Here is a 27,729-nt window from a genome sequence, read left to right as displayed (position 1 = left end):
TTGAGTGTGATGGTAACGCGGTATCCCATGCAAGGCTGCCCCGAGTCTGACACTGACTCCAGGTCCAACACATAGATAGAAGCCGCACGCTGGACCCGCAGAGCGCCCACCGGGTTTGGGTGTAGGCGATTTCTCGTTTCCTTGGTAACTGACCGGTAGGCAAGGAAGCAGGAAGTGCGCACGGAGCATGTAGCCAGCTTCGCTGCCGAGTAGAAGGGCGTATGTGTCACAGAACTTTACAAACCGAAGTTAAGGGGTGAAGGCTGCCGAGGATGGGTTGCTTTTTCTCCAAGCGGAAAACACTTGAGCTGGAGCAGATGCCGGCTACAGTGGAAAACCAGGACAGGGGGAATGCTGCGAATACTAAGCAGCAGGACAACTGTGACACCCTCGAGAAGGTAAACGCTTTATTCAGGCTTAAAGACGCCCCGATCCACAACATAGGCTGAGTTGCCAACTTTGGTCAGCTGGTTGGCGTGAAATTTTCAATTTGAGACGAGTATGCACACGTATTTCCACGTATATTATTACACTTTTATTACCTTGTAAATGGTCTGTAATGTTTGCCGACTGCCCTGACGCTTCTGATGTGACTAATTTGGGGTTTATAATGGAATAATATAGATTTGCCGTAAGATTCCTTGCGTGAGAGTGATCGTCCGAAAGCGTGAGTGTCAGCCCTGCATAGGATTTGTTCGCAGGTCGTGAAAGTCCAATGGGTAAAACCGAGGTTTCTTAGACCAAAACTATTTATACGTATGTGAGAACCTCAGAACTAACAGATAGTCACAAGCTAATGAAGTACAGGATATTACATATAGTGACATATGTAGATGTTGAAACGTTGGAATGCCATGTGTTTAAAGCAGGTATTTAAAGATAGATATCGTTTTAAAGTAAGTGTTATACCACTACCTTTTGCCTTCACATCTACACTAATAGCCAGGAACAGCGATACAGCCTGACTCCCATGCATGGGTGTAAATTACGGGGGTTGAAACACCCCCCCGTAATTTACGCCTATGCATGGGAGTCAGGCTGTATCGCTGTTAGCAATCCCTCCCCCTAATAATCATGTTTCTCCCGTAATAGGTGGAGATTTCAACCCCCCAATGTACCAGTGAAAGTTACGCCCTTGGGACTGTAGTTTATCGTTTTTGTAAAGGCATGGTATCATGGGGTCCCAGGAAGCATAACTGTCACCTGAAACCTCTAGGGTCAATTTTAAAGCAGACGGAGACTGTATATGCACTTTGATGAAGGAGTTAGCCTGTTCTTCCCCTTTTCTGTGGGCTTCCCATGGATGCCTCAGCTTCCTCCCACAGTCAGAAGACTGATTGTTCAGATGAACTGCTGACTCTCAATCCCCAAAAATAACTACTTCACCATAATTGTGTGTGTGAAAATGAGAACACTTCTGGCCGCACTGGGTTTTACCTTCTTGACACACTGTGGTTCCTGGGAGAGGCCAGAGACCATTGTAACTAATTGGATAAATATGTTAATCATGTCCAGAATAATGTTTAAGCATTATTTCACCATTTTAACTTTTGTAAAGCATGTAACGTCTTTATACTGCATATCAGGCATATTAAATTACATGGAATTGGCATTCTTTATGACATAAACTAACCGGGTCCAACTGGTCCCCATTCCAATTTTACCCCCCTCCCAATTCTTAGGTGGACCCTAAGGACTATATGCTGACTGGAGTGAAGGATGCCACAATTGGCCGTTTGCCCGGCAAAGTCAACGGTCGGCAGTTCGTTATCCAGAACTGTGAGAACTGCAATATATACATATTTGACCATTCAGCCAGCATAAACATTGAGGAGTGTGTAAACTGTCGTATTATGCTGGGCCCGGTGAAGGGCTGTGTGAGCTTCCGCGGCTGCCAGGACATTAGGTGCGTGGTGGCGTGCCAGCAGTTCCGTGCGCGAGACTGCGAAAAGATGGACGTCTTCATGTACAGCGCAACTCAGCCCATCATCGAATCCTCCACGGGCTTCAGGTTTGGCTGCTATCAGTACTACTACCCTGAGCTGGCCTTCCACTTTAAAGATGCTGAGCTGAGCATCTTCAACAACAACTGGAGCAATGTTCAGGACCTCACGCCAGCCTCTGATGAGGCCAACTGGAGTCTGCTTCCTGAAGATGCTGTACTTCTGGATTATGTGCCAATGCCGGACTCAGATTCTGAGTTCAAGTCTGTCAGGGTCCTGACGGATGCCAGTCGGAGCATTGTACCCATGACCCATGGTTTGCGTCAGAAGAACAATGAGGAGTCCTGTCTTTTTGTCTTCTTTTCTGGGGATTACTCCACCGCCAATGCCCGCAAACTCATAGATGAGGTGAGAGGCCGAGCTGCGCCACTTGGGTGTCGATTCTCAGTGTGTGGTCCTTGTCATTTTGCACTGGTAATTACGGTGCTTTGTAGTCATTCCTTTGTACAACCTATATACAATGCACAAGCTATTTTTCTTGAACATTAGTTGGAAAAAAGAAAGTTGTGAAACTGAAATGCTAATATTGTTTTTGAAGAGGTGAGACCTTGTGGGCGAAGCCTCTCTACCTGTGACAGGCTGAAAGCCTCAGACTTCCGACCACATGCCCTCGGGCCTTTAACTTCGCTGGTACCCCAAGCTTGTTCCTGCGTGCATGTGTGTCTCACAGAGAGCAAGATGGGCTAAAGAGAAAAAAGAATTTTCCCCATAGGAATGAATAAAGTATCACAATTCTGTTCTTAAAGTGAAAGATCTAAACTGCTAATTGAATTCATATGGCTGCCTAGTATCTACCTGGTCAAAGTAAATATGCACATTTTTCATGTTTTTTGTACTTGTCCTTCATTTAAATGACTTGCCTCTGCTGAAAGTTCTAGCCTACTTATATGCCCTGGGTGGGAGTATGTTACCAGGAGTCTATAGTCTATATTAACTGTTTTTTGTGCATTGACTCACTTCCTGATGAAAGGAAGAAAGGGAACCATAATAGGGAAGTGAGGGTGTCTTTTGTCACTTCTGCTTGATGCATCACTTATTGTGTGCTCCAGGTTTCATTATGACTGAAGCTGGTTAGGATTTTTAGGCAGCTCTGTTAGTATCATATTGATCAGACGCAGTGCAGCTTTGTGAGTTTGCTGTGCCGTTAATGGACAAATACAGTGGTTAAAAGTTCATGTCCATATAAACTTTTTATCTGGTTCTGCTGGTTAATGTGGGTGGTGCATTTCTGAAATGGTTTTCCCGATTAATCTAGTGAAAACATTTTTATGCAGTCACTAATGAGAATTTCTGCTGAATGACTTGATCGTGACACGTACCTTATGTTACATCCTCCTTTCACTACAGGCAACTGGAAAGGGCTTCGGCCTGATCCAGACAAAGGAGGTTTCAATGCGCCCCGAAGATGTCAGCAGAATATTTCAGAGCAATGCAGAAGATCTCACAGAGCTAATAGCTAAAGGTATGTCCTGACATACAATGACATATTAACATGAAATGGCAAACGGCGATGCACCATTTTAGGCTGATGTGCTAGCAAATGTGATCATACTTTTTATTATACCTACTGTTAATGGTTAATTAAAGCAACTCCTTCCTTGTAGGCCCAGTTGTGGCTCTGGAACTGAATGGAGATGGTGTCGTTGAAGCCTGTCGCAGTATCGCTGATGACGTGTTCAGTGAAACAAAGGTGAAAGAAGATCATGGGTTGGGTCAAAGGGTGCCAGTAATGTTGGCGGTTTTAGTCACTTCCTGTGTGCCGTACAACAACCTTATACGTAGTTTTTTTTTTTTTTTTTCCAGGTGTTTGTTTCAGAAAACAAAGATTCCTCCTCAAAAGATGTGGAAAACTTCTTTAATTCTGAAGACAAGAAAAGGGCACTTTGAAATTTCAGTTTTTGGAGATATTTGATATTCCATTTCTACACGTAACATATGACATTTAAGCATGTCATTATTAAATTTTTAACTTTTTATGCCTCAATCTAAAGCTTTAATATTTTTAATAATTTATTCTATGTGAATTTCGAGTCTGTTTGTAGTATAAAATATGTATAGAGAGATATTTGTATTAGCTTCATTTTTGTATTTTATAACATGAGTTTTAAATTGCTGCAGACCTCTGGTTTGTCTGTGGATTTGCTAGTGATGCCCATGCATCTGAAGGTACGGAGTTTTATACTTGCATTGGGTGTCACATCTCACGATAATGTATTTTTTACTAGCAACTTTATCATTGGCATTATTGCCTTTTCTTTAACATACTCCTTACTGTGTTGTTTGGAAATCTTTTTTTTTATTATTTTGCTGTGAATCTCTCATTTTTTCTGTTGCATTGTGGGACATAATTACATTTAGAATTACTTCAGAAGATTATATTTCTCATTTGTAGAGGAATATGGGATTGAATATGTAGAAGGTGCAAGAATAATCAGACAAATAATTTTTATATCTATATAAGATCTTATTTACATCCATTTTCCAAACCTCTTATCTGTCAGGATTGCGGGAGCCTACCCTGGAAGCTAAGGGCACGAGGCAGGAAACAACCCAGTATGGGGGACCAGCCCATCACAGGGCACACTCACACACCAGTCACTCACACATGCACACCTACAAGCAATTTGGTAACTCCAATAGCCCCAGCATGTTTTTGGACTGTGGGGGGAAACCAGAGTACCCGGAGGAAACCCCACGACGACATGGGGAGAACATGCAAACTCCACACATATGTGACCCAGGCAGAGACTCAAACCCAGGTCCCAGAGGTGTGAGGCAACAGTGCTAACCACCATGCCCCCCATACACATTCTTGTCTTATTTTTATTTTGTTTAGATGTATTCTTTTGAAAGCAAAATATTTACTGGTCTAGCCATAGATCATTGACCCCAGTGCTATAAACAAAGATATTGCACAGGCAGGATTGTAAGAAAACATTTACATGTGCTTAGACAAACCATGAATGTTGCTGCTTATTTGATTAAAAAAATAATTTACATTTTATTTCAATTATTCTTTAAAATATATGGAGTCCCGTGAAGTTTATTGTATTTTAATTTTTTTTCGTATTTTGTATCAAGCTATAGGCCTACGATATAAAATGCTTCCGTCCAACACCATTCTCCACTGTAGCATTTTCATTCATCCATCCATTTTCTTTCATTAAAGCTTATACGGTGGAGGAGGCACGGGTACCCCCTGGATCCCAGTACATCACATGGCACGCACACTCACATTTAATCCTATAATGATAAAGCCTGTATACACCAGAAATAACGCAGAGTACATGAGAGTATAACTGCCACTAGGTCTGTTTCTCCCCCCCCAAGATTAACTATGTTGGGTCTAGGATCGTGCGGGCCTGGTAATACATCATGAACTGAAACGGTAAAGCAAAACTCCCGAAGCGAAATTTAATTAGAATAAAAGAAAACGCTGGGGACGGGGAAGCGGGAGGGAGAACAGGCGGAGTGTAGGACCCTGCGGCCCCGGTGGCACAATAGGGCTGCTGTGCCATGGCGGAGGAGGAATTGCCGCGGTAGGAAACAGAAATGAAAGGTAAAATAAAGACAGCGTGCGCCTCACTCCCGAACCTAACTAGTGTATAGGTGAAGATATTTCTTAAATTGTACAACGGCCAGCACGGCACCTAATTAGTATTCGTCGGCCGTTTATGATGTAAGGTAAGGTCGATGAATGAACAATATTGTTTGCTTGGCTCTGCCACTCAGCTCCGTCCCTAGATGATTTCTCTGGCCGGCGGGGCCTCCGTGCCTTCTCGTGGGCTCTCCGCTTTGTACAGCACCAGAACAAACCATAACCTTACATTCGGTTTGCTGCTCATATTATACATTAGTGTAAATGTCACCCCGGGGCTTGAACATGATATTTCATATTAGTGTTGTTTTTTTTTCTCGAAGCAGCCGTGGTCATCCTCAAACACTGAGGCCTTTTGGCGCCAAGGCCAGCGCTAAATGTCGGCAGCGTGAATAAATCCAGCTGATTGTTCGCGGACCGGGGCGCTGTTGCCTTGTTTCCGGGGTTACGGACAGCCAGTTTCTTTGTAGCCTAAGACATGGGCGTTTAGGGCCGCCGCCGGGCAGCCCGCACACCGCCTGACGTTAGGAGGACGTCTACCTCGGGGGGTGCATGCATACCCCAGCAAACACCACCAGCCTCCTGCACCAGCTTAAACTGCAACAGTAATGTCATTTCTGATCACCCCCCTGATGTGAAGCCATTGATTATTCTTGAATGAACTCTAATTTGAATGCACAGGTGAGCATGAGCCACTTTATCCATAATAAAAGTGTGCACATCCATCTGTATTTGGCCACCATAGCATATTTTTAACATGGTTTTTGTACACATCTTTTTCTTGCCCTGTAATGTTAAATCTTATACCCCCCCACCCCGTTTTTGAGTCATTGTCTAGTTCGTTTTGTGACCGATTAATGGTTTTGCAGACCTGGCTATGCCATACCAATGTAGCTCCCTGTTTGAGAAGACGACTGCGGTTATTTTATTATCACAGCCCATTGTAGGAGTATGATGAAAAGTATTCTGTCCTACATTCTACTGTGCCCCCATTACGTGGCCATTGTTTGGTCTTTGATGAAGCGTTGGAACTGTCGGCCTGTGCGTGAACATTCCCAAAGCCTTGATTAGGGAACCAAATCTACAGCATGACTTGTATCACAGACATAGGCAGTGCCACATAATCGGCAACAGCAGCGATCCTTGTGAAATGTCACTTCTTATGGGAGATGTAACAAAGTTACCAAGTAACTCCAAACTTAAACATGGTCAGTGTACAGCGAATAACCTAAGTTTAGACTGTTCTACGTTACAAGTAATTTGGTAACAGTTCTGTTCTCGGGGTTGTTGGAGGGGCGTGGAGACCGTAGCGAGTTCAGGGGTGGGGGGGCAGCACATGACAAGGGTCCTTCAATGTATTGACTCATGCGTATGATTGGGCAGGCGACTCAAGGTGACATTCTGTCACAGAGCACAGAATTTCCTTGTACGCCCCTGTCTATCATAAAGATATTTCTGTACAAATGTGACGCAAACGGCTAGTCAGGAGTTCAGGGCTGTCGCGCACCCTGAGGAATTTTTGGTATCTTCCTGAAGCACGTTCATGACAGCAGAATGACAGTTGAAGCAGGGCCCTCAACTTCCCGAAGATCCATTAAATTTTAGATAAGATGTGTTTTCAGTCACCTGGAGCACGGTTGGGTAGCTGGCTGGATGAGCTGTTGCCTTGCAGTGTAGCGTCTGCCTTTTTGCCGAGGATGTTTTTTCTTCAGTTTTGCAGTCGCCTAGTCACACTTTTGTCATTCGCACTTATCAGTGAAAAGCAGAACAAGGAGCCACTTGACACATCTGATAGCTTCTTTGGATGATGGATTTCATCACACTATATTCTATTGAAATATATATTTTTACAATGTATATGTTCATTCATACATTCGTTTTAGGGTTTACACTTCAGTACTTATGAAGTTTAAAATATAAATTTGTTACATTGACATGGTCAGTCCAGCCTTGTGTCATGTGACAGAAATGAGAATCGCTCCTAGCAAGTTTTTTAACCTGTTTGATCACAATCTTTCTTTGTACACTGATTGTTAAGTTAGCAGTACACAGAATAGTTGATGTTTTGCTGAAGCTGTATATAATTGGGGTTATCTGAACGGTTTTATTTTCCCTCAGATATTTTCAGGCACCATTTGGGGGCAAAGTGGTACTGAGCCATTGTGTTAAACTCTCTCTGCGTCTAGTACAGCCTCTGCTTCCTGCCTTTTTTATGGTCACAGGCTGAAAACGTATCATAGTTCTTACGCAAGAATCTGCAAAATTGGACCTGTAAGGTTCATTCTGGATAATGGGGATTTTATTTGGATGAAAGAAACACAAAAGAGTAGATTAAGTGTCCCTGTTCACTGTTCTCTTAGGAGTTGTGAAAGTTTTGTGTGTGTTGTACAAGATATAAAGCCGCAGAAAACCTCAATGCAGTAACGGGTCCCCCAAGTCCTATGTGGTTTGCTCTTGGAGTTGCTCAGTTTCTGATCTGTAACACGACAAAGTTAGTATTGGTGCACCAGCCATACGTAATCCTATTACTGTTCCCCAAGGCTGGATGTTTTTACATTCTTTAATCAGAAACATCAAACATCAAGTATGGTTTTATATTTTCCAAGTTGGAAGCACGTTGTTTCTTTATTTCTGTTTTTTAATGATGTATATAAATATATAGAATGCATGTGTCAGTGAGGATATCCCCGGAAAACAAGTTATTGAAATGGGAAAAGAGTAGCTTCGCATCTGGTTGTCTAATTTCCAAAAGTAAATATTGTACTGACTTTTTGTTCAGAACAAGTCACACCGATGATTTCAATAGCGGTGTCTCGCATCCATAACGGGTAGCGTAGCTTTGCTATTAATGTAAATTCAGGGCTGAGGTTGTCACTTGCAGCTTAAGCGGGGTGGTCGTCACACAAGTGCTGACAATTGCACTAAGAGAATGTATGCGGTTAATGTGTCGTTGATGGCATTGAAAGGAAATAGTGTTTCCGGACCCGGCTGCAGAGGCCCATTGTACTCAATGGACAGCCAGTGAAATAATAAATTATCCCTGGTGTTAATGTGATTCTTTTCACACTGTTCTACACACCATTGCTGTGTAATGGTGCGTATTAACGAAATGTTGTGTTTGACACGCATTTACTGAGGCTAATCATTTTATGCTGGAGGATTTGTGCAGATGTACAGTACGTTTTTAATATAGTGTGAGCTTTATGTTGGTAGTGTATGGAAGGGCAGTACTTTTCAGGGTGAATTGAACTCATCACCCAGGAGCCGTTCTTTCATATTTGGCACATGAGGTCCTGTCTGGCCTGGAAGGTTATAAAGGAGCCTCCCACAGCTTCTCTGCTGCTTCCTCTTCTTCATGGAGCTTTGAGATCATGAAGCTGTTCTCTGTAACACCCATCACCTTATAAGATGAGATTAAGATAAGTTAAACTTTATTGATCCCAAGGGAAAATTCTTGTGCGTACAGCAGCAAGGTGTGGAAAGACGCAAACAAATTAGTACAAAAGAAGAAACGGTGCAAGGACAGTATCCAGTGCAAACAAGTAAACTTAGCGCAGACAAAAAAAAGTATGAGAATATCATGAAAACGGAATATTGGGGAAATAAAAATTGTCAAGATATTTAATAGCATAGTGTGAGTGCTAAGTTTAATTAGGCTTGTACTTGTGGATTTACAGTGTTTGGGCAGGTTGTGTCTAGCAGACTGTGGAGGTTGTCCGTCTTAACTGGAGTACTTTGTTGTTCATCACCTCATTTATCTGAGCAAAAAATTAGGAGTGTGCTCATTAGCAGTCAGCCAGTGCTTTAAGTCCCTTTCTGTGGGAAGCCTGTCTCTAGGCTTCAGCATCACGGTCTCTTAGCACATTGACACCGAAATCTTTTGTGCAGGGAATAAATGGCTACAGTTATGGAGGTAGCCCTCACAAACATCAGTTGTCTATGTAGTACCCTGGGATTTATTAGTATAACTTCCTACACATTCCTGGGAGTCCCAAGAATGCCAAGTTTTTAATAATACCATGCCATTCATATTGCACTTATGCATCATTTTGAAATACTGTGTTTTTTTTTTTTCCTCCCCAGAGATGAGTCTTGAGATTTAGGAAAACGTAAGAATACTCTAGCATGCTCTTCTTTTGGGGACGTATGGTAAGTTTATCTTTATTCCTAATCCTGTGCTACAAAAATATATCGACATTTTTGCAGTACAGCACTCTGAGGCTTCTTGTAATGTTTTAGTCACAGATGTTCGGTTGTTCCTGCAAACAGTCGGCATTGCTGTTCTCTTAAGATTCCTGTATGATAGAAGTTTCCAGTTTGGAGACTGCAGAAACTGTCAGAATTACTATTCACTTGATGTGGAGCAAAAAATATGTATGTGGAAGCCGCCCCCCAACCCTTTGGTCCTTAGGTGGTCCTTACTTATGGGGCTTCTTAGCACTGTTCTGTTTTCATTTCATACCTGGCCTGAGGAAGGTTAAAACCCCCTGCACTGCCGTCATGAAGGTGCTACTACCAGAGACGGACATTTCAGGTGCAGAAAGTACAAATACAAATTAGGATTTTGTTTCAACCAACCAGCTGAGTATAAAGAGTCACAGTCACAGAGTACTCAGTTGGTACTTTCTGGACCTGAAATGTCTGGCTCTGGCTATTACGAGCCCCCCTTTCCAGCCTTGACCTCCTTTTCTCCTGGCTTCAGGAACTGCAGGATGAAGCGCCACAGGTCTTCAAGTAGCAGCGACAGCTCAGACAATGAGAGTGAGTGTGGTCCTGATAGTTGCGCCTTCATTTCACCCCCCCCCCAGTGTTTTTGAATACCTCAGTCTCCCATATAGTATGTGTTCATACTGATGCTGGATTGTTTTGTATTCAAGCAGTTAAGCATGTATTTAATCAATGCCCAGTGCTGCCTACAACGTACCTAAGTCCAAAAAAAATATATGGCTTGCAACAGACTGTATATCCAGAATAGACAGCAGTCAGCGAAAAACATTAAGATACTCTGCAAGCTTAGGCTCTGAAAATCAGGTTGTGAGTCGGACATTATCAAGACCGGAAGTATAAACATACTAAAAGAATTTTGTCTTGCCTGCCATGTTCCAGAATCAAGCACAGAAATAAGCCCTGCAGATACTTTCGTTTGCATAAGTATGCTAGCACCCAAGCTCTGAACAATTCAACAAAAGATTATCTTCCAAATACTGTGTCGTCTGGTGCTGCAGTGCCATGTTATTGTACCGCACAGCAAGTGGCTGACATTAGACCTGACAGCTGATGATCATGACTGCAATAATTTAAGGCTAATGTACAAGTTAGGGGGACAATGGCCGTAAGTATGATTAATTACCACGTGTTGTAAGTTGAGGAGTATCACTAGAGTGGCTGCCTTTGTCATACTCTATTTTTAGGAGTATTTGTTTACTTCAGCTCTTCTTATCTCTGTCTCCCTAATATCCATCTCAGGTCCTTCAACCTCTTTCTGCTCTTCCAGTAAGTATGGAGGGAAGGCCGGCACCCCCATTTCCATGCCGAAGAAACCGGCAGAGGTATCGGTATTTCCGCAAGCCTGACTTTCGCTTTCCTCGTCGTCGGAAGTGACCGGAACCTGTGCGCGCACCTCTCCCTTAATGTATCGTCCTCCCCGGGGTTGCAGGTTTTCCGAAAAGACCTGATCAGTGCAATGAAGCTGCCTGACTCCCACCACATCTCACTGGAGGAGTATTACCTGTTGGCGGACCCCTGGAGGCAAGAGTGGGAGAAGGGGGTCCAGGTTCCAGCCAGTCCTGACGCCATTCCCCAAGCCTCTGTCAGGTGGGTGTCCACCTCAGATTCCTTTTCACTCGCACAACTTGCGGGGCTGATTGTTCTCCTTCTGTCGTCTCAGGGGATTTTCTTCTAGACAACAAGATTTAACAATTGAATTATTTTAATTTACAGTACTTTTTTTTTTTTTTTTTTTTGCTTAGCACGTGCAAACTAAAACAATATCGTTAAAGCTAAAGCAAGCTCAATGATATCTGTGGCGATGGAGAAGAGAGACCCTCAGTACTGTTGATGTGTCCCCCACATGACCCATGTGCAGGATTGTTGCGGAGGAGCCCAAAGAAAGCTTGTTCTCCAGGCCGAAAATGTATATCCAGTGCTGTAGCCAGGAAGCCCAGGAGCCTGGCTACGTCAGCGTCCAGGAGCTGGCTGAGGCGATGTGTCGCTACGACCTGGACGATATGGACCTGTACTGGCTGCAGGAGCTGAACCAGGAGCTGGCAGAGATGGGTAAAGGGGCAGACAGACTTTGTGGGTGGGGCTGCTATATTGCTTCCGTGTTTGTTTTGGCCAGCGTGATGGAAATCTATTTCCAAGTTGTTTTCAACTTCATCTTTAAAGACATGCAAGGGCTGCCTCAAGACGGGTTTTTTTTTCACTTTTTAAAATCCATGTCACATTTTGCACACACAGCGTAATGCTCTGCCGACATTTGATGAGCAAGAATCCTCAAAGGCTTTTAGTTCCTAATTGCGAATACCATTTCATTTGTTTTAATTTGCTCACTGCAGACACAGGCTCAGAGTAACCTGCAGAAAACACTAAATGGCGTTGTGTAAGGAATTACTCCTGCTCAGAATATTTAATCATTCACATAAATCTCGGGGTAATGTTGTTGTATGCCTGTGATCAGGTTGGCGACAGATCTGTGACTCCTTATGCAAGGCCCTTAGCCCCCAGCTCCCTGGGAGCCACAACAGGTGGCTGCCCTTGCTTGCTCTCACCTACAGAGAAGAGAGTGGTGTGTATATATGTATGTGTGTGTGTATATATACACACATACATACACACAGACATACATGTGTATGTATATAACACATATGTATATATATATATATATATATATATATATATATATATATATATATATATATATATATATATATATATATATATATATATAAAAACATATACGGATGTATGCATACACATATTTTCATACTTTATTCATTTCCATGATGTATATGATTTATGTGATTGGAGTGGTCCTTTGTTTCTGTGTTTGCAGTAACAAAGCACTCTGTTCTGTGTGTGGGTGTGTGTGCGTATTAGGGGAAGATAAGTTAGATGAGCTGACCATGGAGCGCGTCATGGAGGCTCTGGAACGCCAGTGTCACGACAGCATGAATCACGCCATCGAGACGGAGGAAGGCCTGGGCATCGAGTATGACGAGGACGTCGTCTGCGACGTATGCCGCTCGCCAGAGAGCGAGGAGGGCAACGACATGGTCTTCTGTGACAAGTGCAACATCTGCGTGCATCAAGTAAGAAACCAGTATGCGCTGGCCACTCGTCGTTCAGGCATGCCCGACAGTAAAGGTCACGGCTGTTGTTCTAGTGAGCCAAAATTCAGTGAAGAGTGTGAGCGATTGCTTAGAGGAAGTGGCTGTGAGAGGCCTGTTGATAGATAGAGACGGGGGTGTAATCCAGCTTGTTTTGCCCTGCAGGCTTGTTATGGCATCGTAAAGGTTCCAGATGGCTGCTGGCTCTGCAGGACCTGTGTCCTGGGCATCGACCCACAGTGCATGCTCTGCCCAAATAAGGGCGGAGCCATGAAGGCTACCCGGGCGGGCACCAAATGGGCCCATGTCAGCTGTGCCCTCTGGATCCCTGAAGTGAGTTGGGAGCCAAAATGTGAAGTCTTTCCCTATGCCTGGTTTCTTCCGACTGCATTACTGTAAATGTTTTTTTTTATTTTTTTTTTTTTCCCCCCCCTCACAACCACTGCTGTAGGTGAGCATTGCTTGTCCGGAAAGGATGGAGCCAATCACCAAAGTGTCACACATCCCACCCAGCCGCTGGTCGCTGATCTGCAGCCTCTGCAAGCTGAAGATGGGCGCGTGCATCCAGGTGGGCCAAAACCTATCCAGCAGCGTAGAACCGCTGCCACATTAAGCGAACACATTAATCGTATCACAGATAGCTGTCGTCTAGTCCTATACTACATCTTGAACTGTGTTTTTATTTCAGACATGCAGCTACTGTTTTTCTGTTCCTGATCAGTGTGACCTTCTGCCCTTATAGTGCTCAGTGAAGAGCTGCACCGTTCCGTTCCACGTCACCTGTGCCTTCGAGCACAACCTGGAGATGAAGACTATCCTGGACGAAGGCGACGAGGTCAAGTTCAAGTCCTACTGCCTGAAGCACAGCAAGCCCAAGGCGGGGGAGGGGGGGCACAGCCCCGCCCGCCAAAAGCCCCCCACGGAGACCGAGAAGCTGGGCCTGCGAGCACGAAAGCTGCAGGAGCTAGAAGAGGAGTTCTACTCACTGGTGCATCCCGGGGAGCTAGCTCAGGACATGATGGTCCCACCTCACATCCTGGACTTCATCTTTCAATACTGGAAGCTCAAACGCAAGAGCAGCTTCAATAAGGCCCTCCTTCCTCCCAAAGAGGAGGAGGAGAACGTGCTGCTGCAGCCCGAGGAGAACAGCGTGCACACACGGATGCGCATGTTCATGCACCTGCGGCAGGACCTGGAGAGAGTGAGTGAGGCTCCGTAGCCAGAGAGAAGAGCATGAGACCTCTGGTGTTTCGCTCTGTTAGTCCTCCCCGTTTTATTACCTTCTGCTCTGCTTGGTGTTGCAGGTGAGGAACCTGTGTTACATGGTGAGCCGGAGGGAGAAGCTTAAGTTGTCCCACAGCAAAGCCCAGGAGCAGGTCTTCAACCTGCAAGTGCAGCTGATGGATGAGGAGCTATGTGTCGGTATGCAGCCCTATTTACTTCAGAACTTATTTTTTAACAAAAATAAAAGCTATTTTTTGCTCTGTGTATAAACTTATGTCTTATTGCTATTTTTTATTTTTTCAAAAAAAACACACTGAAATTATCCATTGAAATGTAGCAAGAATATTGGTATGTCTTGGTAGGACTTTTTTTTGGCAAAATCCCACCTTCGACAGTAGAAACCTTCCATGGATATGAGTGGTGTCCACATTCATCAGGTCAGGGGTACATCAACAGCCTTATTGCAAAGACCGTGGAAGATGACTTGGATTTTTTAGTGTCTCTTGTTTAATCTTAAAATATTCTGACTTGTTCACTTTGTACTTGCCATTGTCTAATTAGGCAGGGAATACTTTTCTTGCCATTTTTACAAACATTATTAGTACACTTATCTTTCTGTTCACATTACAGACATGGTACTGCAAAGATGCTTTGTGAGTTTAAGTGTTATTTAAATATTTTTATCTAACTGGTTAGTAATGGTCTGTTCTAGAAAGTCAACGTTCTTCACTTTGTTTTCAGGCACTTCTCTCCCTCGGGCACTGGAGAAGACCAACAGTACTCCACCAAGGATAATGCTAAAACTAAAGATGCCCAAAGAAGCTCTTGGAAACGGGAAGTCCAGCTTCAGGTCAGGTAATATTCCCTTGTGTCCGGATAACGGCAGGGACGTGTTCGACTGCAGCATTGGCAAGGTGGGACAGGTTAAGGGGCGAGACCAGACACCTCAGCTCACCAACGGCCTTCTACCAGTTCCAGTCGCCAAGCCACCAGGAAAGACCCTGGGGTATCACGCCATCCTCCACGGCCACTCATCCAATGGGCACGGCAAGCAGGAGCGTGAGCATCGTCGGCTTCACAAGTTCAGTGGCGTCGTGGAGGACCTGCCGATTAAGGGCTCCCTCAAGGGCCCCTATGAGCACGGAAGCCGGGACTGCATCTCGGGCAAAGACTATCTGCCAGAGAGTTTGGGCCACTTCACCGTGGAGCAGTGCAGCCGACAGCTGAAGGAGGGCATGACGGAAGCCACAAACGACCGCAGAGCGGCGGCCTGGAATACCTCCACCAAAGACCCAGGTACGCCCTGCCAGGAGAGTGATGGGTACTGCCCGGACCTGGAGCTCAGCGACTCGGAGCCTGAAATCAAGGGGAGGAAGAGGCGTGTCCGAGGGCTGGGTTATAGCCTGGAGGAAGAATATCCAGATCAGGACTGTGGGAAAGGCAGCAGCAGCAAGAGCAAACTCTTATTGGGCTCCAGGACCTCTGTGCAGAGGTCTTGACCATAACTCCTTGTTTTTTTTTTTTTTCTTTAAACATGACCTGGTTCTGGTATTTCCTCCTCTGGGCTCAGGATGAAGTTCAGGGTTGTCCCGTGCCTTCATGGAGGAATCGCTCGGCATGTAAGGTTTTCCAGGAGTGCCGACCTAAACACGGGTGCTCCGTAAAGGATTAGGAGACGGCTCCCCTTCCTTCCTGCCATTGTAACCCCAAGGGTCACGTTCACTAGCGTGAATGGTCTGGACCAGCTGAACTGATTTTTTTTCAAACCAGGAAGAGACTGAAATATTTATGTCTGTCTGCCCTTTCTGCCTTTCCTAATGCTACACAAGTGGATTTTAGCGATTAAAACTGAGTTAATTTAAAGACACGTGGCATATCTGTAGGGGGTGTGTAGAACAGCCTTTTAACTACTGTTGTGGATATTTAAGAAAAGTCTCTACATTTTATAGTTTTGAAATAGTTACTCCTGGCAGCTGAAGAGGAGGTCTACACAAAATACCCTTGTTAATTAACATGTTAATTCACACCCTTTCCCTGTGTTTGCAGAATAGTCTATTTTGGTGAATTAAGACACCTGTTTTGTGTCATGACATTAATAAGAGACTGAAGCCATTACTTTCCATGACACTCCTCTCTCCTGGCCTGGGGTCCTTCTTGGTGCTTTTTTGCCCTTTTATGGGGAAGTGTAAATACCTGAGTTCTTCCACCAGGAGTTTGGAAAGACGGGATCTTTGTGTTCAGTATCTCCCTGTGAGAATCGTTAATATGTTCAGTGCAAAAAAAATAAAATTCTCGGCGAGCACATAATCTGTAAGGATGAATGCTCCCATGTTAGTATTTTTTATACATCACACATCTTAAGCATTACCAAAATTTTGTGTACATGTCCAAGTACATGTATGATTATAGTTAATTTCAGATCAATCCAAAGTATAACTCTAAAACTGAAGTTTCTTTGCTTTTAGTAAATGAAGAAAATGCAGTCTTTACCCAGGTTTCAACTTGCATATATTTAGGAGAAAAATCATTCCATTTGCCAACTACACACCCCTCTCAATCAGGACTATTGTGTTTTTCAAGGGTAATTGCTGGATTTAGAAATTCCTGGTGGAATATTTTGCGTGAAGCTGTGTGAAAGAATATTAGTGATTTTATAAATTATTACTGCAGTACATGCCTGAAGTCTACCCCTGCAGTGTGTATGCACATTACTGCCAAATAAATAATCATGGAAAATGTCAAAAACTTGTGCATTTCTTGCACGGAACAGCAGGTTTAGGAACTACTTGTGTAATCGGTTCATTATAGAGTATGACACTCCTTACTGTAGTGAACCTATGGAAATCTGAAAAAAAGTGGACCAATCTGTACAGCTGGCAGCTTTACTTAAGAGCCTGTTAATGGTCTAGCTACTCCATGCTGAGACCCGGCTAGGCTGGCAAGAGGTTTTGGAAAGGCTGGACGGTCACAGAGCAGCGGTTTCTTTGCATATGTGACTTCAGGCACCTGCAGTCCAGGGTATTGCTTACGTGCTGTACCACCCAACCTCTTATTGTGCATAATGGAGAACTACTTGTATAAAATGTTGTTGTTAAAAGGCATCACTGAGTTGTGTCATCTTTCAGACTATTGAAAACACTGTAAAGAATTCTTGGAGGGATGTCTTGGCTTTCATTCAGACAAAAGCCAAAGGGGGTGCTAATTTTATACTATGTTTACTGCATTAGGTGGTATTGAATTTTCAGGTATTGTTTCTTTTTAATGTTTTTCATTAAATTAAAAAATGCATCCCAGTTTATTGTGTGATTTCCTTTTGCTGCTTTGCCTCTCGGTTTTAATGGATTTTAACTGAAATAGCACAATGAAATTTGATTAATTACTTTGTACATAAAAATCCAGATGTATATGACAGGAAATGATAACGCTATTGATGTGCCGGTTGACGTGAAAATATGAGGTAATGTATTAAGAAAATTCACTTTTTTGAAAGGTGGAAATGCCTCATTTTATTGTGACACCTAAATTTCTTCCATCATCCAACCACTTGTCCAGTGTAGGGTACTGATAAGCCTAGAGTCTGTCCCAGGTGGCGTCAGGCAAAAAGCAGGCAACTAGCTTAAATGTGTGATGTGTGGCTCAGTGGCTTAAGAGGCTGTGAATGGAAGGTTGCTGGTTGAGCTTCCAGCATTGGCAGAGTGATTTCACCATTGGGTGTTACTTTGAGTGGCATGCCAGTCTATTGCTGGATGTGCACACACACTACAGGCAATTTTGAAACCAATTTTCCTGACTACTTGCTGTCTTTCTGCCCTGCAGAAGTGAAACGTACCCAGAAAAAAAAACACAAGTGACATGGGAAGAACATGCAAACTTGCATAACAGGGGTGGAATTCAAACCCCAAACTGACATGGACCGCTGTTGATCATATAGATTGAATTCTTCCAGAACATCCTGTCCACTGAGTCTTTAAACTTCCTGGTGGCATGTTCAATTCTGTGATTCAATTGTTGTTTGTTCCTTCTCTGATATGTGGAGGTTGTGTACTGTTCCCTGTGCTATTAAAATTTCATGTTTAAAGCATTTGGAACTGATATGCACAATGTAGTGAAATATTTGTCACTTGATATAGGTCTTTTCTTTGCCTGTGTTTTTCCAAATGAAGATGGCACTGTGGCCTAGTCCTACCACCCACCAGGGTTTCCTCCTGCTACTCAGGTTACTTCCTGCTGTTCAAAGACATGCTCTTAGGCTAACTGGTGCCTCTAAATTGCCCACAGAGTATACTGTGTGTATGTACACGCCCTTTGATTTACTGACATCCCATCCAGGATGTACCACACCTTTGTGCGCTGTGCTGCTTGAGACAGATGGAGGGACAGAGGGTTTTCCAAATGGTTAGGTCTTTCTGAAAAATCATTAATTCCGATAATACATTTTCTGGAGCTTTATCATTCCTAGAAGGAGACTCTCTTCTGAAGTGTTAAAAAAATATCCACTACAACGTTCTGTTGTGGTTGGAGTTTATCCCAGAAAGAACAGGACAGAAACCTGGAAAAATCTTTAATAGGATACCAGCTCGTCGCTAGATTCTCATTTACATTTTCTCGGTGTTTTTCTACAGTCCGTTTTATCCAGTCGACAGTAGAGTTCGCTGTATAGTAATTTTTGGAACAACCCGGAAGTCTAATGCTAGTCTAGTCCTACTGGAAGATCCGACTAGGGAGCAGGGAAAACGTAATTACTACATGACGCATGTTCAAGTTGTTAAGTCGGAGTAAAGGGAGGCAGTAAGAAAGAGGCAGTAAGAAAGATACGTTTTGTTTGGCTTAATTTTGCATTCCCCCAACGTTACTGAACGTGAAGAAGAGCTTAGGAAACCCATTTGTTTGTGTTGATAACTAGTTACTCGCTATTCCAGTTTACAACTTAAGAGTTAATAGGTTAATTTACACATAACAAAATGAATTCTTACATTAATTATTACATTACTTTTAGTAACCCCTGCTTAAACAACAGCTAATCAGCTACACATCAAATATTAAGCCACGAACCTATCAAATTTTTTTTGGCAGTGCGCCATTTAATAATGTCCTCAACCTTCAAAACAATTAAGAGTTTTGCAATGGCAGGCAACGTAAAATGTACTAATTTCAAATTAATTTGCCTTTGACATGGGAGGTATCCATAACCTTCGCCACGATTGTTGTAATGAAACGCCCCCAACTCGGGAAGTCGGGGTTTAAAGAAAACCTCGAGTTTCCCATCAGTAAATACGGACTTTGCACTGGCGTTCATGTGCTCTCATCTAGTAATTACGACTTTCCCGACCTGAGTAGAAGCTAAAGTTACAAACGACTTATCCACCCCCGGCTGCCAGACTCACACTCCGGAAGACCCGCGCTGGGCCCCGTCGCTGACTTGGCACCTTCCGCTTGATCGAAGAGTTATTGTGGAAAACTAATAATTATTACTTATCACTTACAATATGCGTTCCAAATGTTTAAATATAACTTTGGATTTAATGCCGTGTGGGTATAATATAAAAGTCTCTTTATGGGTGGTGTTAACGACTATTTATTTCCTTGTAGCGAGGTTACGCCGATTGGATGAGCGCGAGCGCTCCTCGGCATATTAAAACGCGACCGCCCTCTGAACGCTTCTCAGCTCCTGTTTTATTTCATACCGTATCCCCTGTGAGAGCCATAGTAATCTATGATAAAGACGTTAAAAATTAGAATTTAAAATGCGACTTTTCTATTATGTTAAAGTTTTCAACGCATTCAACGGCGGATCTTTCAGCACGAAGCGTCCATTTGCAACCTGATACGATGGAGGGCCGGCTACTGCTCGGGGCTCCGGTGTTGTGCCGGTTTCACCTTTGCCTCTCCTGACGGTGCCTGGATGGGACAGACTGGGAAATGAGCGGACGTGTCTGGGCCATTTGTTTTGTAATGGGAAGCTATTTAAATTTGTTCCCATAGCAGTTTACCGCAGAAAGTAATATAGAAGAAACTACTGTGACTTCCGCGTCGTTAGTCATTCGGGAAAGGTAATTATTCCGTTTGCTTCCAGATGTAACTCCCACGATGGTTAGAAACAAATGCATAATGTGTTTAGTGATAAACGTTATTCGTTTTGAAGAATAAGTATTCATTGGTGCGTTAGTAGATTTTGGTGTAAAATTTACTTCCTAATCCTTTTCGACAAACTGAGTTTTTTTATATATGCAAAATATTTACTTGTATTTACAAATTCTTCGCTACCGTCCAGCATACAAATTATTTATACTGAATCAGTTTCGTGTAATACAGAGATGTCTGCGAGTAACCAGTCCCTGAGAGATTTGCCCACAGACAACTGGATGTCTCACCTGCCAGCCATACTTCACAACATGCCTCTCTATAACCTGGCCATCCCAGGTAAATGGGCACACTTCCCAGTAACTAGTTGCAAAAATCAAATGAATATTCATGATCGCAAAAAGTGTATGTAGAAATATTTTATTCTTGGATGAGTTTTTTTTGTTCTTTTATTACGATTAACATGTTTTAGATTTAAGCATGTTGTGTGCATTTTGTAGGAAGTCATGACACCATTACTTACTGCTTGGATAAGAACAGTCCGATGGACCTCACACAACCAGATTTGCTGCAGAAGCTGGATAAGTACATGAAACCACTGGTCCGTCCTTTTTTATACAAATGGGCTGTAACACAGGTAAGCGGCATAGAAATCCAACTGCAGTTTCCATTCAGCCTAATAAATCAGAAAGCTCATCTAAGCACAGTACTACTGAGACTGCAGAAAGAAAGGCTTTAAATATCCATGAGAACACAGTCACATTCATCGTTAATAAATGAATGGAAAATGGTACCACTTTTCTTAGACTAAGTTGTCGAAACAAACCATGAGAGAGAACAACCAGACTGTCCAGAGACCCCCAAGAATGCAGTGACCTCTTTGAAGGAGGTGGAAGTTCTTTTTGTCAAAGAGGTCAATATATGCAGGCATCAGCAATATACGCTTAGCACAAATATGAGGTGTAGAGTAAGGTACCATGAAAAAAAACCTTTGTCTGGATTTGTACTTTCTAGGCCTGAAACTTTCCACCTCTGTCTGTAATGGACTTTTGTGACTTCCCCAACACCAAGTGTATACCTGTATCTAACATGCAGTCTAGGTTTCTCATTTTCAGTTGTCATTTCTTTGAAGGGTGTGTGCACTGTTCTTGTGCACTATTCTTTTGATATTATTTTGCACCAGTGAGCTTCGAGTGATGTAGTCACATGTCTGTTTACTTATCTACCCATGCTGCCTGCAGCTTGAAAACAGGTTTGATCAGTGTGGATAAATATATTTTTCTTACTGGAAATATAATTGGTAGTTCCAATTCCATGATTTCTGTTCCAGAGTTGTTTTTAATATGAGTGACATTTGTCTGGGGAGCTGACATGCAATGAAGATAAAAGGAGTTAAATATTCAAACTGAAATGACTGTTGTCTGCTCAGCTTCATGATTCCAATAAACCCTTAATTGGTGTGTTTTGGTTAACCCTTGTAAGTAACTTCCGTAGTCCGGTAGCAGCATGTCATCTACCCCCTTCCTGTTTTCCTCAGGAGTCCAGTGTAACACAGCAGTTGGATGGTGGAGTTCGATACTGTGACCTGCGAATTGCCCATCGGCCCAATGACTGCTCCAGTGACTTGTGCTTTTATCATGGCGTCTATACGACAGTGACCGTGGAAGTAAGTTAACATGCAGCCAGTTTGACTTTAAAATCATCTGCAGAAGAAACGTTACTTGTGCAACAACAATGCAACTTAGCATTATGCATGCTGTAATGTTTAATTTTTTTTATTTATGGAAATATTGCCTGTTCTAAAAATATTGAGATTTTGTGTGGCATTTATAGCATTGATGTCTGTTTATGTGCAATATACTTTACACTCAGCTATGGAAAAGTTTAGTATTTGCAACATTTAAACTATTGAATCAACTTGAGGCCCTTTGTTAATTGGTTTATATAGGTTACGTTGTACAGACGGACCCCGGGTTAAGAGCATATGAGACTTGTATGGACAGGTTAAGAGACTTATGAATGACTCATACTTATAAACACACTGCCATAAATTCTATTATTAAATATTTGGGTTAAATGCAATGGTTCCTGATAAGGAACACATGCACTACTTTGTGTCTCTCGTGAAAATGTTGGATGGCTTTAGCAGTTTGTTGGCTCAATGTACCATGCAGTACCATATGTAGTTACTTATAACTTATTACCGTAATAAGTATTATTATAATGTACTGTGATTAATTGTCTGACTTGCTTGCAAATTTGGCTTAGACTTAGGAAACGGAACTCATTCGTAACCTGGTGATTGCCTGTATATCTAACAGAGTAGTATGAATTTCAGAATTTCTTTACAGAAAGGTTTATGCTGCTGCAAGGATTTCTTCTACTTCTCTTTTGTAGTCTGTTCTGAAGGAGATTAGAGAGTGGTTGGATGTCCATCCAAGAGAGGTGGTAATCTTGTCCTTCAGTCACTTCCAGGGATTAAACCAAGAACTTCACAATGTCCTCATTGAAACCATAAAGGATGTCTTCAGCACAAAGTTATGTCCTAAGAAGGTACAGCTGGCTTGTTTTTCAAGTGGTTTTCGACATGAATTGTTGAACAAAACAGCTTTGTTAATAAATACTTAATGAACTAGAGGGGAAATGGTAGGGCTGGGTGATATCACACTGATAATATATCGCCCATGTGCAATAATCACTGGGGCTTCAGGTAATGGGTCAAACATTTGGCCAGATGCCATCTTTTCGGTACTATACAGACATTTATTTACACCCACAATTTACGCAAATTAGTAGTATGTTAATGAGGCTTATTATGATGACAAAAATTTAGTAATCAGTTTAAATTCGGAATATCCTTGTGTTTAACAAACGTGTTGGACTTTAAACTGCAAAAAATACTGCCACACCACCGACATCTTTTTGCCTTGTTCATCCACAATATCTCCTCTTTTAAAAGATGTTGCGGCTGCTGAGCTGTTCCTTTCTTTACCACCATTTCAGTGCATATCACACTGAAGTATACCAAATCATAGTATACCAGAACAGCATTATGTGGTGTGGTCCACTAAGCGAATTTAATAAACATAAAAATATGCAGGTTTATACAGATTACTAACTTGGACGTCACAAAAAACATCGCATTAATATTTTAGCCATACTACTAATCAGCTTAACAAATTGTGTTCGTAAACAAACATCCGTATAGTGCCGAAAAGCTAGCATCCGGCTAAATGTTTCAGCTGTCAGCTGAAGCCCTGGTCATTATTGCACTGGCGAAATTTTATATCGATGTGATATCACCCAACCCTAGGAAATGCTCATAAGACATTGACTTGGAATTTGTGACTCTCTTGTTAATTACAGGAGACGGTAACCCTGAAGAACCTGTGGAGCAAAGAGTATCAGGTGATAGTCTCATATGATCACATGGCTATGAGTCACCATGGCGAGCTGTGGGCGCACATCCCATACTGGTGGGCAAATAAGTGCAAAGCAGAGGCGTTGATCCAGGAGTTTGAGCGAAGGAAGCAGCACGGTCGCCCAGGTGAGGAATGAAGATACATCACATGGTTAGAGTTCAGCCAATCTAGTAATTTAATGTCAGCTTTAGTGGAAATGCACAGTGCTTCTGTGAAGACCCAGTGGTAGGAACTAAACTTAAGCAATAAAAACAAATGATTTCTTTGTTTTAAACCTGCGCATAATGTCCCCTGAATATTTTGACAGCGGGCTTCTTTGTTGCTGGTATTAACCTGACAGAAGATTTGAAGTACATCTGTCTCCACCCTTTGGAGTCCTTAAAGGACCTGGTGATGACCACCTACCCAGCACTACTGACTTGGGTCATGGCACAAAGCCCTGGATCCAACAGTGAGTGCATCAACATAATTGCGGGGGATTTCGTGACTGACAGCCATTTGGTGTCATCTGTGATCGCCCTAAATGAGAGCCTACTGAACTGCACATAGTGCTGATGGTATTTGTAGAACTTTTCCTGTAACATTATAGGTCATATGCACACTGATGTCATTTTATAGTTTTACAAGATACAGCTACAAACTTTATAAAGTATTTCACTGTAGAATGCACAGACCTTAAATTGTCAGTACCTGTGGCGCTTGAAGATAAATACTGTATTTTTTTCTTTCACTTTTTAAGAATTAATTTAGGAATTAAATTGAACTCATGAGTTCACCATGTAAACAATTCACAAATCTTCAGTGTTTTTATCATTCTGTGCCGTGACAGTGATAGATGACAGGCAAAATACAGAAGCTGTAAGGAAACGTAATGAAGCTGTTTGCATTGTTTACAATATTGTACTGTAGATATTTAAATTACATTAATGCTGTATATACATGTAGCATGTTTCTCGTCCTGTACACGCTGGAGAGACTCTGTCTCTCGGCTGGCCTGGGAACGCCTCGGAATTCCCCCAGAGGAGCTGGATGAAGTGGCCGGGGAGAGGGAAGTCTGGGTTTCCCTGCTTAGACTGCTGCCCCCTCAACCCGACCCGGAAAAGCAGTAGATAATGGATGGATGTTTCTTGTCCTGTTCATTAATGGAACCTGAGGTATCCAGAGGAAATCTATACAGTACACAAAGCAGGATTGGGACTAAAACCACCCGCCCTAGTGATGCTGGTGTCTGTGCTGCCTATGTGGAACCAACGTGCCACCCACAAAGGGCTAAATATCTGGTAGTGCTTACATAAGATTGTGCCCTATTTAGGTTCTAAATGTATGTAAACTGGATTTACATGTTTATTATATTTATTTAGCAGCTACTTTTATCCAACATGCATTGTTCATGTGGCCAGTGCCTGGAGAAATGAAGGATCTTGTTCAAGGGCCGAATGGTGGCGTCACTCTGCTGACCCTGCAGTCTGAAACGGCAGCCTTCCAATTTTGGGCACAGAAACAATTTTTCTGTCACTTTTAATGTTTCTGTTTACTTTTAATTTTTCTATTACATAAAATTTTATAAGAAATAAAAAAATAGATTTTGGCAGAACGAAGCGCACACCTCGATCATAACCTGTGCCAGTATCCTGCATTGTTCTCTGGAATGTGGGCATGTTTAAGACCTAGGTACAGCTGAACTTGAATCGGCAGAATGTTACTGCTGAATAAATAATGTGGAATCTGTTCGTCTTGGGTGGGATTCTTTACTTAAATCATAAATATTTTTAATTGCATTTATTTATAATAACTGACGTTTGATGTCTCATGTATATGTACAGTCTTTTGACAGTTTGACAATCTAAATTTTCTTTTGAATATGTCCTGATCTTGTCTTTTGAGTATCTTTCTAACGGAGTTTATTACTATGAAAGGAACACGGTGGAGTGGGTGGGGATACAGCAGTGACTTCTCAACATTGCACCCGATCCTCCTCCCAGACCTCGCTTTGTGGTTGTATGGTTGACAGAATCGCAGTGAGAAGGCCACAATGCTGCGTCTGCCGTCCGGTCCTAAGTGTTCTAATGCTGCAGAAGAACCCTGTCCAGTCAGCTTTTGCAGTGCCTTTTCCCATGTAGTTGCCTCAAAGAGGTCTTCCCATCAAACTGATTCTGAGATCTTGATGTGATGCCTTTAGCAGCACAGTATCCTTTTTCAGTGCCGCTCCTGACACATAGTTGAAGCAGAGGAGATTCACTGCCATTTCACTGGAGCATGTAGTGTATATGAAACCTGTCCTTTGAAATGTATGGAAGTCTACTGACAACATTCTGTAATCATCAGGCCGTGTATTCATGGTAGAACTGAGGAATGTGAGCTGTCAACTATAAGGTAGCTTCAAGCAGGCTCGGTGGTTCTGCATTTTACACAGCTCAGTCCTCAGGCACACTTAAAGTGCGTTCAGGCATCATTCAGCTTGGGGGCCTACAGGTGTTAAATCTTGTCTGATGAATTTACAAAGACTAGCAGTACAGTAGGTGTCAGTGTAATGGATTACACCCAGTGAAACAAAGGTTCATAAATGAGGTTGTAGTGATGAGCTGTCTGTCTATATCTAATGCACAGCATTTGATACAACACTCTTTAAAATGTGTTGGATGGGTGGAGGAAATGGGAGAAAGACAGTTTGGGGTTTAAATTTATAATCTGTAGAAAATGCTGGAAAGAATGATTCACAAATTTTAACAATCCATTTCGTAATTATAGTGTCCATTGTTTTTTTCTAAAAGGCTATTTGTTGTATTTTTCCTTTAGTCCTCAACTCTAAATCATTAAATTCTGTTTAAGTGTCTGAATGGAAGCATATTATTCCTGCATGTTTGTGGGGTTTATCCAACAAAAACAAACAAGATGTTTAGGTCAATTGGTGTCTATGAATTGCAAGTAGTATAATGACAAATGTTTTGATGGCTGAATGGATGTGATGTTTGCTGTGTACATACTAGTTAAAAATATATATAAATATCCATCAATTTTCCAACCATTTATCCAAGAAAAGATTCTCTCTCTATATATATATATATATATCTTGGTTAATCTTATAAAATCATACTCTGACTAATGAATGGAAGAAAGGTTCAAGGTTTATTTTTTTAATAAAAAAATATTGTGTTGATTGAATGAGTTTCATTTTCAAAACACATCCTTATAATGACATTTACCTTATTCAGCACCCCAAACAACATAGATCTCTTTGAGAAACCAGAGTCAAACAGTCCCTGGAGCAAGTGGGGATTAAGGGCCACGTTTAGGGGCCCAATAATAACATCACTCTGCCCGACATGCTGAGTCGAACATACTGTAGCACCCCGCCTGCGATCAGTTTGTTATGTAGAACAAATACCAAAAAAAAATATTAATATTATTATTTATCTATCCAGCTTTTTTTGCTACTTATTTATGCAGGAATGTGAGGGTGGAGCCTGTTCCACAAAGCACAGGACAGAAGGAAGACTGCACCCTGGATGGGATGGTGGTCAAACACAGTGCACACAATCACACAGAAAAGGCGATAAGGAGTCAGCTCTCTGTGGAAACCTGTACAAACATTCTGAGTTCCCAGAGTGTCCTTAATTTATCTTTAGGATACAGAAGAATGAAAATCATGCAGTCCAATAGCTTACGCTCTATTGCAGAGATTTAGGTCTCCCTGCAGATCTTAATGACACCAGTAGGTGGCACTTGCATCATTTATTCTACTGTACTCAGGGAAGCATTGCAGTCTATTTCACAGAAAATAGCAAAGACATTTGCCAGTCACGAATTCATATGGGAGCAAAGGTAAATATTTACGTGGGGGTAAATATTTACGTGGGAGTCTATAATTGATGCTGTGGGAAAATCCAGCAATCTGCCTGAGATCATCTGATAATGAATAACAAGTTTCATAACCTTGTCTCCCAACTTGCATGGTCAACGAGAAGTAGGACTTTCATTTGTGTGGTAGCTGTGGTGGCTCTTACCCAAGTTTCAAACAATTGAAACCATACTAGGAAGGAGGTAAAAGGAGGTGAATGTCTAAAGCAGGGGGG

At 42.4% G+C, this 27,729-nt stretch overlaps 3 protein-coding genes and 1 long non-coding RNA gene across 6 annotated transcripts; 3 read left to right on the top strand and 1 right to left on the bottom strand.

The window, feature by feature from the left end:
- Positions 1-162: 162 nt before the first annotated feature.
- LOC125709606 (protein XRP2-like) lies at positions 163-5,007 on the top strand. The gene is made up of 5 exons (XM_048978215.1): positions 163-398; positions 1,683-2,351; positions 3,351-3,465; positions 3,608-3,693; positions 3,807-5,007. Exons 1-5 carry the CDS (start codon positions 273-275, stop codon positions 3,888-3,890), a joined length of 1,080 nt encoding a protein of 359 aa, XP_048834172.1. The 5' UTR covers positions 163-272; the 3' UTR covers positions 3,891-5,007.
- Positions 5,008-9,015: 4,008 nt separating this feature from the next.
- LOC125709609 (uncharacterized) lies at positions 9,016-19,677 on the bottom strand. Its single transcript, XR_007382766.1, has 2 exons — positions 19,538-19,677; positions 9,016-11,499 (listed from the first exon to the last, which is right to left on the bottom strand). It is a non-coding gene; the product is annotated as an uncharacterized LOC125709609 (long non-coding RNA).
- Positions 9,685-17,449, top strand: LOC125709605 (protein Jade-3-like). 2 transcript variants are annotated; one of them, XM_048978213.1, is made up of 12 exons: positions 9,685-9,750; positions 10,304-10,362; positions 11,068-11,150; positions 11,258-11,415; positions 11,687-11,877; positions 12,700-12,911; positions 13,095-13,262; positions 13,381-13,497; positions 13,672-14,130; positions 14,234-14,351; positions 14,895-15,008; positions 15,126-17,449. In XM_048978213.1, exons 2-12 carry the CDS (start codon positions 10,314-10,316, stop codon positions 15,650-15,652), a joined length of 2,196 nt encoding a protein of 731 aa, XP_048834170.1. In that variant the 5' UTR covers positions 9,685-9,750; positions 10,304-10,313; the 3' UTR covers positions 15,653-17,449. The 2 variants fall into 2 exon arrangements, with proteins under 2 accessions (XP_048834170.1, XP_048834169.1); XM_048978212.1 differs by having other exon boundaries at positions 14,895-17,449.
- On the top strand, positions 19,338-26,813 carry LOC125709607 (PI-PLC X domain-containing protein 1-like). 2 transcript variants are annotated; one of them, XM_048978216.1, is made up of 7 exons: positions 19,338-20,203; positions 20,451-20,573; positions 20,735-20,871; positions 21,772-21,900; positions 22,632-22,787; positions 23,601-23,781; positions 23,964-26,813. In XM_048978216.1, exons 2-7 carry the CDS (start codon positions 20,468-20,470, stop codon positions 24,203-24,205), a joined length of 951 nt encoding a protein of 316 aa, XP_048834173.1. In that variant the 5' UTR covers positions 19,338-20,203; positions 20,451-20,467; the 3' UTR covers positions 24,206-26,813. The 2 variants fall into 2 exon arrangements, with proteins under 2 accessions (XP_048834173.1, XP_048834174.1); XM_048978217.1 differs by having other exon boundaries at positions 19,339-20,203; positions 20,466-20,573.
- Positions 26,814-27,729: the final 916 nt, after the last annotated feature.

Source organism: Brienomyrus brachyistius, chromosome 16 (genome assembly GCF_023856365.1).
Source record: "Brienomyrus brachyistius isolate T26 chromosome 16, BBRACH_0.4, whole genome shotgun sequence".
Taxonomy (NCBI): Eukaryota; Metazoa; Chordata; class Actinopteri; order Osteoglossiformes; family Mormyridae; genus Brienomyrus; species Brienomyrus brachyistius.
Note: the sequence above shows the minus strand (reverse complement) of the source record. Positions and strands in the feature narration are given on the sequence as shown.